We start from the raw sequence: 16079 nt of genomic DNA, 5'->3' as shown, positions 1-16079 counted from the left end.
CTACTCTGCACCCAATCTTTTGTTAGATGCTGGACATGCAAATAAACACTGAATACAAGTCCTTGCACAGCAGGAGCAAAGGGGATAGTAAGAACAGGTGGCTGAGCCTTGTCATTTTGATTGATATTGATAAAGCACAGGTATCAGTATGGTACAGAGAAGTAGGTGAATTAAAGAGGGGCTGAGAAGGCCATTGAATACTAAACTGGAGCACTTATACTAACTCTTACAGGTGAGCAAACATCACCTCCTGAGAAGACCTTGGAAAGTTACCTAGAAACCAAGTTTATTTCATTTGTTTGTATGTACAGCATATTCTTCCAGGATAACAATGTCATCTATATAGGCCCAACCTATAAAAATAATATTATAAAAATAAAACTGATTATAGTCATCTGTATAGAGAGAAAGGAAAAGGAAGAAAATGAATTCAGGACCCTTGATGGTGGAACTGTCATCATAAATCTATTAATGTGGTTCTTGGGAAAAGAAAATAAGCCATGGTGGATAGTAATCTTTGTTTGACAAAAAAAAAAGTAGATTGAGGCTTTTATTTTGTTTCCTTTTCAAAGGTACAACCTTTTCCTGAAATAATTTACTAAGGTTGTTGACTCCTACACCCCTTTATAATGGCATCCACAGTTTTGAAGCATCAAGATTTCTTATAATTCAGAGGAGAAAACTAAAATCTAGTCTGTTAGGGGGTGAAATTTGACTAATAACTTGAGGTGTAGTACAAGCTTGTCTCCTAACATAAATGTGCTTAGTGTATTTGAATGTACTTAAGTTTACAATGGAAGCATATTTCACACTTGGGCCCAAAGAGTATGTCCTGACTTAAATAGTTTTTACCAGTATCTCCAGTGCCATTATGTTATTTTTAAGTTGGAGAGAAAATAAGTGTATACATTAATAAATGATTAACTGAAAGCAACTTTCATTGTCTAAGTTGAGATAGTCTCTAGTAGTAAACACTGACCTAGAGAATGGAGAGAATAATCTTAATTTTGATGATAACTGGTACAGAGATTCAGAGGAAATTCATTCAGAAACTTCTCTTCTGTAGGCCAGGAACTGACCTCTCATTTCTTTGATGTCTAATTGAAGGACACAGAGTTTATCTCTCACAATTGGCAGTGATCACCTGTTTGATTTTCTTTTTCTTTTTTCTTTCATATGTGTGTGTGTGTGTGTGTGTGTGTGTGTGTGTGTGTGTGTGTGTCTGTTTCTTGTTAAACATTGCAAACATGCACTCACTGATGTTTGATAGATTTGCAAAAGCTCAGGTTCATGACATAATCAGATTTTTTTTTAAATGTTTGCCACCAAAATAATTGCTGGAGCTCAGTGTCTGCATGATTCTGCTGTTCCCAGTGGTGATTTGTTTTGTTGAAAGTGAAAGAGAGAGATAGAGGAGAGAGACAGAGAAGAGGGAGAGGAGATGGAGATAATGCAGCACTGCTCCATTGCTTGGAAAGCTTCCCCTATGCAGGTGGAGACTGGGTGCTTGAACTGGGATAATTATACATAGTAATGTTTGGGCCCTACCTTATGACCCACAATTCAGCCCCTATATTCAGTTTTTTTTTTCTTTAGCCTCCAGGTTTATCACTGGGGCTCAGTGATAACCTGCACTGTGATAGCCTGCACTATGAATCCACTGCTCCTGGAGGCTATGTTTTCCCTTTTGTTGCCCTTGTTATTTATCATTATTGTTGTTATTGCTGTCATTGTTGCTGGATAGGACAGAGAGGAGGGGAAGACAGAAAGGGGGAGAGAAAGATAGACACCTGAAGACCTGCTTCACCACTTGTGCAGCCACCCCCCTTCGGGTGGGGAGCCAGGAGGTTGAACCTGAATCCTTACACTGGTCCTTGCACTTTGCACCATGTATGCTTAACTTTATTTAGACTTTTGATGGCAGCTCTAGGAATATATTCATTCACTCACTCAAATAAATTTTTTTCTAGTTTGTGTTGTGTGGAACTATTTCATGAGATGCTTAAAGACAAAATAGGGAAGCACATTGGTCAAGTCTATGGAGGCAACCTAACTGCAGAGCCAAACATATTTTACTGACTCTAAAGTACTCATATGTCCACATTTTAACATCACTGGAATTGGGGTATATATTGCTTTTTGGGTTTGACATAGTGTAACTCAGAGTCTTATTTTATTCCTTCTCTAGTGCTGTCTGAAATCCCAGGGTTTCTCACAAGTGTTAGGGGAGAGGGGTACCTAGAGCATGGAAAATGTTTTATATATTGTAGTGTAGTGTTCCCCCCTGGAATTCTGTCTTCATTCTTATTTGTCTTTCCTTCTTCTCTAAATAATAATTCTGAGTATGGGATAAAACTTAGCCAGCCAGATTCAAGAGTCTGGGTTTGAGCCCTTTCACAAATGGAGCTCCACAGATGATGGAGTAGTCTTGTAGTGTCTCTCCTTTCTCCATGGCCTACCTCTTCTTCTCTCCTATTTCCTTTTTTCTCAATTAAGAGTGAAAATATTGGCCCAAAGAACACCAGCCCTAGTGGTAGTATCATGCATGTACACCCTGTGACACCTCAAAAAACACTAAGAATACACTTTAGCACATTAATCTAACATGGCTTTTCTGGGAAATAAAAGTTCACATTCGAAGGGAGACTACTCAGAGGAAAAAATACTAATTTTCATTCTGTTCAGTTTTAGGGGGGTCCTGAGACTTTTCTTGCAAAAAGATTCTATGACATTGATAAGTAAGATTCTTGTTACTGAAAATCTTAGGTGCTAGGTCACAGTGGATCTTGGTTTTAAGGACTCCAGTATGAGATTCTCAGAGGTCTTAATAACTCATCCTGATATTGGGGTTTTTGAAATAGTGGCCCAAGTCTGTTTGGTATGAACTTCCTTGAGGAAATAACTGCCCAGGCTGATTTTATTTTTTAAGTTAGATATAAAAAGACAGAGAAGGGAGTTGGGCTGTAGCACAGTGGGTTAAATGCAGGTGGCGCAAAGCACAAGGACCGGTGCAAGGATCCAGGTTCAAGCCCTGGCTCCCCACCTGCAGGGGAGTTGCTTCACAAGTGTCGAAGCAGGTCTGCAGGTGTCTATCTTTCTCTCCCCCTCTCTGCCTTCCCCTCCGCTCTCCATTTCTCTCTGTCCTATCTAACAAGATGACAATAATAATAACTACAATAATAAAGCAACAAGGGCAACAAAAAGGGAATAAATAAATAAATTTTTTTTAAAGGACAGAAAAGCAGAGATGAACAAAGGGAAACTACAGCTCTAAAGTTTCTAGGGAATATGGTGAGGAAGGGAAAGCAGGCTCAAGCCTTGGTCATATACATGACAAAGCAAGCATACTCTCAGGTGAGCTATTTCTCCAGCCCTCTGAGGAATTCTTTCCTTTAGCATTTCTTTTTTTAAAAATTAATTAATTTCCTTTTTGTTGCCCTTGTTTTATTGTTGTAGTTATTATTGTTGTCTGTCTTCGTTGTTGGATAAGACAGAGAGAAATGGAGAGAGGAGGAGAAGACAGAGAGGAGGAGAGAAAGATAGACACCTGCAGACCTGCTTCACCGCTTGTGAAGAGATTCCCCTGCAGGTGGGGAGCTGGGGGCTCGAACCAGGATCCTTACATTGATCCTTGCACTTTGTGCCATGTGCACTTAACCAGCTGCTTTACTGCCCAACTTCCACCTTTAGCATTTCTTAACTAAATATATATATATAGCACTTGCTTCCCTTCTCTATTTTCAAAAGAAATTTCTATAGTCTTCTCCTTTCAATAAATAACTTTATTGATTTCATAAACCATATAAATGGTTGAGCAAATAGTTACATGAATAAATGAGTACTTTCCTTGAACTTTGCATAAATGTTCTTCCTTTGTAGCTCCCGGTTTCTCTCTTGGAAATTAAGCATATTGAAAGAAGTAACTTGTATTGACATTAGCTTAGTACTAGATTAGGTATAAGAAGACCCATGTCTAGATCTTGACTTTGCAAATTGTTCTTGTGATCTTGGTCAGGGAATTTAAACAAGCCTCAGGGTCCTTGATGGAAACATTGGAATGGAAGTACTCATCTCAAGATGTTGCGATAAGGATTAAATGTAATGTGCTCTTGGCAAAACAAATACAAAATTTTATGCTGCAATCTAGTTCTGGTATTATTCTCTATAATGTGATGGGTGTGTTAAGGGTAACACATTCATTGCCTTCAGCTAAAATGCCCAGCTTGTATCTTTGTACTTTATTTTATGTTTTTTTTTTCATTTTTAGCATATGTATAAATATAGTTTCACGCAGATCTTGGCTGGTTTCCTGTGAGCCTACACTCTTTAGATTTTCTGTAAGAAAATCTCCCAGATGACAGAATGTTCTAAAGGAGCTGTATAATTATGTTGCATGGTACAAAAATAAAATGAGAAAAAAGAGAAACCAACAGCTAAACAGACCTTTGCATAAATCATTCTGTGCCCTGAGGTGGCTTGGAAAAAGAGAGATGCTCACGTTTCAAAACTCAGAGGTTCATTTGCCTTTATAGGTCCTTATTTTCTCTAAAGGCCTTACTAAACACACCCTAGGCCTTTTGTCTCTCTCTCTTTCTCCTCTCCTGCTGCACCACAACCCTCTCCAACCCACAGGCAAAAGATAATCAGAAGCCTATAGTTGTAATATCGTTAAACATACACCCGTGTGCGCGCACACACACACACGCACACGCACACATCCACACACACATCATGAAATCTGAACCGCTAGTGTGACTTTGGAGCATCACCATTTCCCAGGCATATCTTCATAGGGCAAATTATTCAGATTCTTGAAATCTCAGTTTTATTTCCCTTTTCCTTTTTAATTTTTTAAAAATATTTATTTACTGATTGGACAGAGACAGATAGAAATGGAAAGGAAGGGGGAGATAGAGAGGAAGAGAGACAGAAAGACACCTATAGCACTGCTTGACCACTTATAAAGTTTCCCCCAGGCAGGTGGGTCCTGGCAGCTTCAACCTGGTTTCTTATGCATTGTAGCATGTGTGCTCTTCCACGTGCCACCACCCAGCCTCCAAAATCTCAGTTTTCTCATCTGCCTCAGATGAGAAAACTGAGGTTTATATACTACTTTTTTAGAGTCTCTGTAATGAATTATCACAAACTTAGTGCCTAAAAACAACACATATTTATTATTTTACTGTTGAGGCAATGTTGAGATTTCAAGGTCCTACTGCATTCCATTTCTCTTTTTCTTCTACTTCCAAGATGCATCTCTTCCTCTGACATTATTTTAAACAGAAAAATCTAGAATAGTATAACTAGCTCATAATTCTTACTCAAATCTTACATGCAGATTTCCTTTTAACAGTAAGTTAGTATCCCCAGGTTATGGGGGTTAAGACATGGATCTTTGTGAGGGGACCATTATTCCATCTACAATGTACAGGTTCTTCTTCTTCTTCTTCTTCTAGCGTTTGCCCTTCTTCTGTAGCCAGTCAAGAGCATCAGGTTGAGCCTGATGTCTGTTTGTTGCTGGCTTTGAAAGTGACTGGGATCCATGTGGATTCAGTCGGCTAGGAAGGATCATCAGTTTCCCCAATAAATGGGTACTCACGGGATGCACCACGAGAAGGTCGATCCAATGCATCCCTGTACAGGTTCTAATAAGGAGAAAATCAAGTGGCATGAAGAAAAAAATTCCACTAGACTGTGTTATCTTGAATACAAGACTGAGTTTTGCATATATATATATATATATATATATATATATATATATATATATGTGTGTGTGTGTGTGTGTGTGTGTGTGTGTGTGTGTGTGTTGTGTGTATCTGAGCGTGTGCATGTGTGTTGTACATACATATGCACATATAAAATGTTTATTTAACATATTAGATACTTGGATATCTATAAATATATGTATTTAAAATGTGTAGAAGATATGTATAAATACAGAATTTCTTTCTCTTTTTTTATAAATACTTTTATAAATACTATAAATAAATGAATACATCTTCAAAGCCATTTAAAGAGTTATTGTAGTAATTATGCTTTAGTTGGTTACTATATGATAGAAAAATATTTATTTTTCTTGTTGAGAGGGCATCATTGCTCTTGGCTTACTTTTTTCAGATAGAAGATGACCTCTTAAGGGAGACACGAGGTGTCAAGTTCATATTTTGATCTAATTAAACCTGAGATCCTATAGTGACTGCACCACTTACTAGCTATATGAATATGACCTAGTCTGTTAACTTACTGAGGTTTAAGTAATATAATCTAAGTGAAGGAAAATAACAATAATAATTCTTACCACAGAATGGATGTCATACATAGTGATAACGGACCTACTTCTTTTTTAAAATTTTTTTAAAATTATCTTTATTTATGGGATAGAGACAGACAGAAATTGAGAGGCAATGGAGAGACAGGGTGAGAGAAAGAGAGACACCTACAGCACTGCTTCACCACTTGTAAAGCTTTCCCTCTGCAGGTGGAGACTGGGGGCTGCAGCCCTGGTCCTTGTGTATTGTAACATGTGTTCTCAACCAGGTGCACCACCACTCAGCCCCCCTGACCTACTTCTCTATCATGATCTGGATAGTGAACATACTTTGCCATCATCCAAATTTGAGTCTGGCCGACAACACCTTGGAGGAAGTTTCCCCCACTCTCTTTCTCTGTATCTCCTCTTTTATCTTAAAAACCTCAGTAAGTTAACAGACTAGGTCATATTCATATAGCTAGTAAGTGGTTCAGTCACTATGGGATTTCAGATTTAATTAGATCAGAATATGAACTTGACATCTTGTGTCTCCCTTAAGCAAAGAAGCATGAAATTCCAATCATCCACCAAAGCAAAAATTATACAGATTGCATTTTTAGTCTAGAACACAATAATAGCTGACATTAACAACAATCTATCCAGCAAATGAATGTATCTAGTTGGGAATTCTAAAAAATAAAAATAGATAAAACAACCTTCTGAGTAGCTCTTGATTAAGAAAAATATCAAGCTGAAATTATCTCCTCTTTAGAAATGAGCAAGCTGAATATGAAACTTGTGGAACTGGACAAAAGTCAGATGAGCCATGATATTTATTAAGAACCAAGAAAGACTGAAAATAAACAAAGGAAGCAGTCTACTCAAGAAATCAGAAAAAAAAAAGAATTATGAAACATAGTTGGATAAAGTATCAGGAAGGAACTAATAGAAATAAAAACTGAAATAAATGAAACAGGATGGGGGTAGGATCCTCATCAATAAAATACAAAAGCCTATTCTAAGGAGAGAGAGCAAACACAAATAAACACATTAAGGATGAGCTAGGGACATAACCATAGAAGCACAGAAGATAGAACAAATTTAATGAGAATACTATGTATAACTTTATACCAATAAATTTTGTAGTCTTGATAAAATGTATTCTTTCTTAGAAAATTACCAACTTTGCCTCAGTGGATAATATAAATTGACAAATAGCATTAAAAAAAGAACTATGAACTAAATAATCTACACTTGAAAAGAAACCATCCATCCCAGAGAGTTTTATAGGCAGGTCAGATCAGATCAAACCATCAGGGAAAGAATAATTTCTCTCTTTTATAAAGTGATTCAGGGAAAGAACATTAAATAACTATTTTCTACTTTTTCTTAATCCCAACATAGTTATAATGCCCAAATTTGGTAAATATCTACACTAACTCATGCAGATAATATGGTAGACATATTAGAATTGATGGAGTCCTTATATGGTTAAATACAAAAATCAATTTGACAAAGTCAGAAGTAGCTTTCTTAAACATCAGTAATAACTAACTAGAAAGTAGAAGGGAAATTACAAGAAAGAAACTGATTTTACTCCCAAAGTGGCAAAGATCACAATAATAGAAGTTAATCTGTCTAATGCATGTATGGTTATACTTTATGCCAGACATGATTTACTTATCCTCAGTTTATTTCTGTGAGGCAGGAATTTCTTTATAAATAATCACATGATGTACAGAGAAGCAAAGCATTTTGTTCAAGGTCACACTGTGACTTTTATGCAAAATACATATTTGTAACCCTGAAAATGTAGTGCATTGTATCAACACCTGCGAATTATCCTATAAGATATATGCAGGTCTTTTCATGACTAAACTTTTAAAATTCTTATTAGTAAATTAATATTAATTTATACAGTTATAAGCTAACAGGGGTATAATTCCACACCTTTCCTACCACCAGGGTTCTGTGGATGACCAAACTTGTAAACTTAATTGGAAGTTGAAAAGAGCAATTAATAGAGACCCCACTGCTATTTCTGATTAGAGGACTTTTAATTATAGATTCTGTTTCAATCAGCCAGGATAAGAAAGTAATTTTCTGTGCTTTATCAATGAAGTCTTCAAAACCAAAAATTTGCACACAACAACGTCTTTAGTGAATTAACATTTGTTTATCACACTGTATAAGTCTTTGTCACACTATTTGTGTCTCAGTTGCACAGACTTGCAAATCAGCTTCTGTATGTACTATATTCTGTTCACCACTGAAAGCCTACTTTCCATCCATCACCATACAGTTTACATGACCTATCCATCCTTCTTGACCCCTTTCCTTCCAGGTAAATACTGTTATGTTCTAAGAATCTAAACATTTGGGTTTTGTTTTGTCTGTTCATTTGCTTTGTCTTCTTTTGTTTTTATTTTCTTTTTAAAAATATTTTAATGAGAGAAATATAGAGAGGAAGACACAGTAAGAAACATTAGCGCACTGCTCAGCTCTGGTTTATGGTGGTGCTGGGATTGAACCTGGGACTTTAGAGGCTGAGGCATGTGAGTTTCTTTGCATAACCATTATGCTATCTTCCCATCCTGTGTCCTGTTTTGTCTTTTTAATTTTTTTTCAGTAATAATTGTATTTGATTTTGTTTTGACATAATCTTGATTTACAAAACTACTAATGTTTTGGGGGCCAGGTAGTGGCACTCAGTTAATCTCACATATCACTATGCATAAGGATTCTGTTTGGAGTCCCTGCTACCCACCTACAAAGAGAACTCTATATGAGCAGCAAAGCTTCAGGTGTCTTTCTCTTTCTCTTTCTCTTTCTCTTTCTCTTTCTCTTTCTCTTTCTCTTTCTCTTTCTCTTTCTCTTTGTCTTTCTATCAACCTTTCCCTCTCAATTTCTCTCAGTCCTGTCTAAAAAATGAAGAAAGAGAGAGAGAAAGTGAGAAACAGAGAAAGAGAGAGAGAGAAGGAAAAGGAGCAAAGAAAGAAGGGGGAAAAGGGAAAAGTGGCAACCAGGAACTGTAGGTTATAGTGTTGCACTAAGTCCCAGTGATAACCCTGGAGGCAAAAAAGGCGGGGTGGATCTGGGGGCCAGGAGGTGGTGTACCTTGTTAAATGAACACATCACAGTGCACAGGGATCCAGGTTCAAGCCCCTGGTTCCCACTTGCAGAGAGTGGTGAAGCAGGGATGCAAATGTTTCTCTGTCTCTATCCTTCTTTATCTGCCTTCCCCCCTGCAATGTCTCTGTCCCTATCTAATAATAAATAAATAAAAATAATTTTAAAAAGATATAAAACTACCAATATGTTAAAAATGCAAATTCTCACCTCTTTAAAATGTGTTGAGCACAGTTCCCCTACCTTGCGATACCCAGCCACCACCAAAGCACCAACATCCCACCAGTAAAGTAACTGGACTCCCACCTACCCCAGAAATCCACTTCTCCTACACTTGCCTGTATCTCCTACCCCTAAATAACCTCACTTTCCACAGGTATCATATAAGATGCTTTTTTTTTTAAATTTTTTATTTAAGAAAGGATTAATGAACAAAAACATAAGGTAGGAGGGGTACAACTCCACACAATTCCCACCACCCAATCTCCATAGCCCACCCCCTCTCATGATAGCTTTCCCATTCTCTATCCCTCTGGGAGCATGGACTCAGGGTCATTGTGGGTTGCAGAAAGTAGAAGGTCTGGCTTCTGTAATTGCTTCCCCGCTGAACATGGGCGTTGACTGGTCGGTCCATACTCCCAGTCTGCCTCTCTCTTTCCCTAGTAGGCTGGGTCTCTGGGGAAGCTGAGCTCCAGGACACATTGGTGGGGTCTTCAATCCAGGGAAGCCTGGCCAGCATCCTGGTGGCATCTGGAACCTGGTGATTGAAAAGAGAGTTAACATACGAAGCCAAACAATTTGTTGAGCAATCATGGATCCCAAGCTTGGAATAGTGGAGAGGAAGTGTTAGGGAGGTACTCACTGCAAACTTTTCTGTTTGGAGATGTGGGATAGTACCAATGTACTAACAAATTCTTGTATCTCAATACTTAAAAAAAAGGGGGGGTTGTTTATTTTCATCTGATTCATTTCATTAAGCTTGATGCCTTCCATTTCCTCCCACATTGTTGGGATTTCATCTTTTTAAATAGTGCTAAGCAGTACTATATATAGCAGCTTTTTCTCCTTCTTCTTGTCCTTCTCCTCCTCCTCCTTCTTCTTCCCCTTTCCCTTCTCCTTCTTCTCCTTCTTCTTCTCCTTCTTTCTTTCTTCTTCTCCTTCTTCTTCTCCTCCTCCTCCTTCTTCACCATCTTCTTCTTCCCCTTTCCTTTCTCCTTCTCCTTCTCCTTCTCCTCCACCTCCTCCTCCTCCTTCTTCCCCTTTCCCTCCTCCTCCTTCCCCTCCTCCTCCTTTCCTTCCTCCTCCTCCTTCTTCCCCTTTCCCTTCTCCTTCTTCTCCTTCTCCTCCTCCTCCTTCTTATTATTATTATTGTTCTTTTATCCTCCTCCTCCTCCTCCTCCTTCTTCTCCTTCTTCTTCTAATTCTTCTCCTTCTTCTCCTCCTCGTCCTCCTCCTCCTCCTTCTACTTCTTTTTTGCCTCCAGGGTTATTGCTGGAGCTCTGTGTCTGTACCACAAATCCACTGCTCTTGGAGGCTATATTTTTCCCTTTTGTTGCCCTTGTTGTTTAACGTTGTTGTGGTTATTATTATTGTTGTTGTTATTGTTGATGTCATTGTTGGATAGGACAGAAAGAAATGGAAAGGGGGGAAGATAGAGAAGGGGAGAGGAAGACACCTGAAGACCTGCTTTACCACTTGTGAAGCAACCCCCCTGCAGGTGGGGAGTCCAGGTCTCAAACTCAAATCCTTACACTGGGACTTTTGCTATTTTTTTCTTTGTTGTTAAGAGTTAATTCCACTATGGTCTGAGAAGATGCTACTGATGATTTCAGTGCTCTTGAATTTGTCTTTGTGGCTTAGCATATGGTTTATCCTTGAGAATGACCCATGTGGACTTGAATAGAATGTGTCCCCATAGCATTTTCTTTATCCAAAAGTTTGATTTGTGTTTATATAAAGACCACTGCCTCAGGAAGTAGCACAGAGGTTTATGCAACAGACTTTCGGGCTTAAGGTCTCAGAGGTCCCACTTTCAATCCTTGATAACATCTGCCTACCACCTAAAGCCATTGCTGAGCAATGCTCTGGTAAATAAGCACAAAAACAAATAGAGGGAAAAAATAGGTATATATCAATACTAAAACCCAAACTATATAGCATATAAATTCTATGCAAAATTTAACTGAAATGTTACAAGGGATTTATAAACTACCTATAAAATACATCTAAAAGGGAAAATAAAAATTTGAGGGGCTTCATGGTGGTACACTTGGTAGTGTGTACATATTACCATGCAGATGGATACAGGTTCAAGTCCCCAGACCCTACCTGCATAGGCAAAATCTTGCAAGCAGTGAAGTTTTTTTTTTCTTTTCTTTCTCTCTCTCCCTTCCCTTACAATTTGTCTCAACAAAAGAAAGGAAAAAAGTGAAGAGTTAGTTTCTAGGAGTAGTGGATTTGCCCTGTAATAGTGAGATACTGAGCCCTAGTAATTACCCTGATTGGGGGGGAAAAGATAGAAAGAAAGGGAGAAAGAAAGAGAGAAAAAAGAGAGAAATTTTGAAGTAGGAAATTAGTGCTTATGGTATGGGAAACAGATTTACTTTACATCGGTGTATCCAAAATAAACTATAAAGCTGTAATCATTTAAATTGTGTAGAATGATTTCAAGAACATATAGACAAATAAATTTGGAAACCCCCAGTTATGTTTACATGGTATTTCTATGAGTTCTTTATGTGATCTTTGGGTCACTGATTTTCATTTTTAAAATAGTTAAAAATAACCATTCCCAGCATATATAAATACCATACAAGCTAAATTACCAAAGAGGAAAAAGACTATATAAAATTACTGGAATATACAAAAAGATGTTTCATTATCTCCTAACTTCCTGAGCATCCCACAAAATTCAAAAGCAATAAAAGTCAGGAGAAAGAGGTCATAAGATATCAAAACACAAGATTAAAATACAAGTACACACTGAAAGAAAATTTCAATATATATGAAAGATGAAGGACCACTATTCAGAATACATACAGAGCAATATAGAAATCAATAATGAGAAAAATAAGCCTCACAGTAGGCAAATGGTCAGAGTACATGAATAGGCAGTCTACAGAAGGAGAAATACAAATAACGGTGGCACAAAAGGAAAGCACCTTATCAATAGTCAAAGGAATGCCAGTCAGAAAAATATATGAGTTATATTTCTTCATCCCATATTGGCAATGATGAACATGAAAGATGTAGGGTGATGGATTCTCTTATCCATCAATGATGGTATTGTAAACTTATAGTGCCTCTATAAATGGCCATTTAGTAGAGCTATCAAAATTTAAAACTCATAAAACATTGACCCAGCAATCCCTCTTCCTAGGATTTTTTTTTTTTTGTCGAAGTACCCACATGTGCACCATGATATATGCGCAAAGATCTTCACTATGGCACTATTTGTAATAGCAAATATCTATAAACAACCAAAATATCCATCAATAAAGATTAGCTAAAAGCATTATGGTGCATTTATGCTGTGCAATGCCAAATATCCATTAAAAAGATAGATCTATATAAATAATAATTTGCAAATATCTCCATGGAACAGTGTTAGGTACATATTTGTATCTCATAACAACATATAGTGTGATTCTGCTTATGTGTTTATCATGAAAATAACATAAATTATATATAATATACATATCATATATAAAGTGTTTACCTAAATGCATTCAAAAAGCTCTAGAGTAACACTTCATATTTAGCAATGATACCAGCAGAGCAGGAAGAACGTGTAACAGGAAATATAGGACATGTATGTTGTATTTCATTTATTTTTGATAATATTGAAAATGAATGTTGTATGATTAATATCAAAAGAGTACATATTCATGGGTGTATGTAGATATGTGGGTGAATGGTCAAGGGAGTACATTACTCTGATCCTTTCAGACTTTATTGAGCACTTTCCAATGTTCTACACATTTATAACACTCAGTATACAACTGCATTAAGTGACAATTACATTTAATAGATGCAAAGAAAAGGGAATATATGGACCAGGAGGTGGTTTAAGTTTAAGCTTACATGAACCATGCACAGGGTTCATGCCGCCAGTTCCTATCTGCAGGGCTGGAAAGTTTGTGAGTGGTAAAGCAGTACTGTATGTTTTTCTCTTTCACTCTCCCTCTCTATCTCCCCGGTTTCATCTCAGTTTTTCTCTCCTATCAAATTAAAGAATAATGAAGAAGTAGAAGAAACAATAAAGTCAGTTTGTTAAAAAAAAAAAAAAAGAAGAAGGAAGGTTAGACATGACTAAGCTACTAACAGTAACTTTCGTTGTACTTTGAGCAGAGGGATAAACAGTACAAAGGTGCTTCAATTACACCATGGGCTAGAGAAAATTAAGAGTGAGCTCACTTCATGTATGAAATATACCTGATCTTTCAGACTTTGTACTGGAGTGATCTGGGGTCAGGTTTTCAGCTCTGCCTGTCTACTTCCTTCAGCTGGTCCTCTTTCTCCTCTCACCCATCACACAGTGCCTTCAAAGCCTTGACAGATGGACACCCAAAGAATTTTAGCCTCTGGTTGATTTTTCAAGAACCAAGACTTCTCCTACCACCCATTTCCTATGCCTCTATAAAAGATTCCTTTCTCTTATAGAGAGATTTACAATTAAGTGTCCTTAATTTTAAACATAATATCCACATCTCATTCAGATATCTGTTTGCTCCATAGAAGAACTCACTCTACCCTAGTCCCTAGCCCCTGACCTCAAAGTCACATGAAGGGCACATCTCCTGTTAGGAGTGAGAAATTCAAGGTCAGTATGGTCCACTAACACTGTTAATGGAGTAGAAGTATGACTGCTGTCAGGGCCCTGGAAAGATCACCACTAAGCTCTAAGAGCCATAAAAACTTGTTTTTGGTAAAGCTTTCAACATTGGTTGGCAGATACTTTGGAAATAGACTCTAGTTTAAGAAACTAGTTGATAATTCCCTGTGAATTGGTCTGTCATGCTTTTAAAAGTCTGAGTGTTCATGGAAAATAGCTTTTAAATTTGGTTTGTGTGTGGATATACACTCTTGTTTCCCCCTTGACTCTTCTAAATGCCACAAATGACTTTCCTTGAATTTACCAATTTGCAGGATTAATGTGCGGCTCTCCGGACACCTGTGCCCTAGATAAATTCCAGACAGAATAGCTGTCTGTATTCCTGACCTGTTTTGCAGGCATAAGAGGTCTTGGTTTTAGGTCACCTCCAGTGGAGACATGCAGCCTATGAACTAACTCTCAACTCTGTTTTATCATGCAGTTGTGTGGAGGAGTATAAGCTGGCTTCTGATGGAAAATCATGTCTAATGCTCTCAGATGTCTGTGAGGGTCCCAAGTGCCTCAAATCTGGCTCCAAATTTAATGACACCCTCTTTGGAGAGATGCTGCATGGTTACAACAATCGGACCCAGCATGTGAACCAAGGACAAGTTTTCCAGATGACCTTCAGGTATGAGCAAACACTTACCACATCACTGACTAATCACTGATCCAAAGATTGGACAGGGGGAGGAAACCATGTAATTGAGCCCTGTCATGCTAACCAGATTCTCCTGAAACTCACTGACCCCTGAAAGTGTTAGAAGTCAGCAAAATTCACTCACTGAAGACTTTACAACTGATCTAGACTTAATTTTTACCCACACCCTATTTTCTCAGTTTTTCTGTATATGTTTAATTCAATATTAAATCATCTTGTAAGAACAGCTAATGGAATTTTTAATTTTCAAATTAATCTTTTCAGTGTATTAAAAGTAGTAACCTATGTAGGCTATTCAGGCGGTTCAAAAATAAAGACGTTAATGAAGTAGAAAATAAAATTCTCATCATCCAGAAACACCCAGAATTGACATTCTCAGAACACTTCTTTCTCCTCTATAGCTATATGTGTACACACACACACACACCAAGCAAATAAACAAACACATACACACACAGAACAAGTATTGGTGTAGTTGTTCATAAATCATTTTTTTCTCAGTAATGTGTCAAAGGTCATTATCACTGATAATAAATACAGAGGTACATAAGAAATTATAAAAGGAGGGGAGTCGGGCTGTAGTACAGCGGGTTAAGCGCAGGTGGCGCAAAGCACAAAGACCGGCATAAGGATCCCGGTTCGAACCCCGGCTCCCCACCTGCGGGGGAGTCGCTTCACAGGCGGTGAAGCAGGTCTGCAGGTGTCTATCTTTCTCTCCTCCTCTCTGTCTTCCCCTCCCTCTCTCCATTTCTCTCTGTCCTATCCAACAACAATAATAACTACAACAATAAAACAACAAGGGCAACAAAAGGGAAAAAATAAATAAAATAAATATAAAAAAAAAAAATTAAAAAAAAAAAAAAAAGAAATTATAAAAGGAGACCACATTCCTGTGAAAATGGTCCAAACAGGGTTATCAAAATTATATGTAGTTGATATCAATTCTAATTGTGAAAGACTTCCTGAAGAGTTGAAAACCCTGGGCTATTTGATTTGGAGAAGTAAGATCTTGGGTGAGATTTATTCATGTCCCTAAATCTGAAGAATCATGGTAGAATGAGAATATTTTTTTTGTGTGTGTATGTATCAGAAATGATTCTCTATAACATAAAAATCTATCTATATACATGTATATAATATAAGATGGTTTTGCATGCAAATATATT

General features: G+C 37.5%; 1 protein-coding gene across 4 annotated transcripts in view; it reads left to right on the top strand.

Moving 5' to 3' along the window:
- Nucleotides 1-16079, top strand: part of ASTN2 (astrotactin 2) — a 1286255-nt gene that overhangs the window by 798090 nt on the left and 472086 nt on the right. For all 4 annotated transcript variants that reach the window (XM_060200048.1, XM_007521936.3, XM_060200047.1 and 1 more), the window contains one exon: nt 14695-14883. In XM_060200048.1, the coding sequence (XP_060056031.1) occupies nt 14695-14883 (189 nt within the window). The remainder of the gene's footprint in view (nt 1-14694; nt 14884-16079) is intronic.

This window comes from Erinaceus europaeus, chromosome 10 (assembly GCF_950295315.1).
Source record: "Erinaceus europaeus chromosome 10, mEriEur2.1, whole genome shotgun sequence".
NCBI classification, from domain to species: domain Eukaryota; kingdom Metazoa; phylum Chordata; class Mammalia; order Eulipotyphla; family Erinaceidae; genus Erinaceus; species Erinaceus europaeus.
Note: the sequence above shows the minus strand (reverse complement) of the source record. Positions and strands in the feature narration are given on the sequence as shown.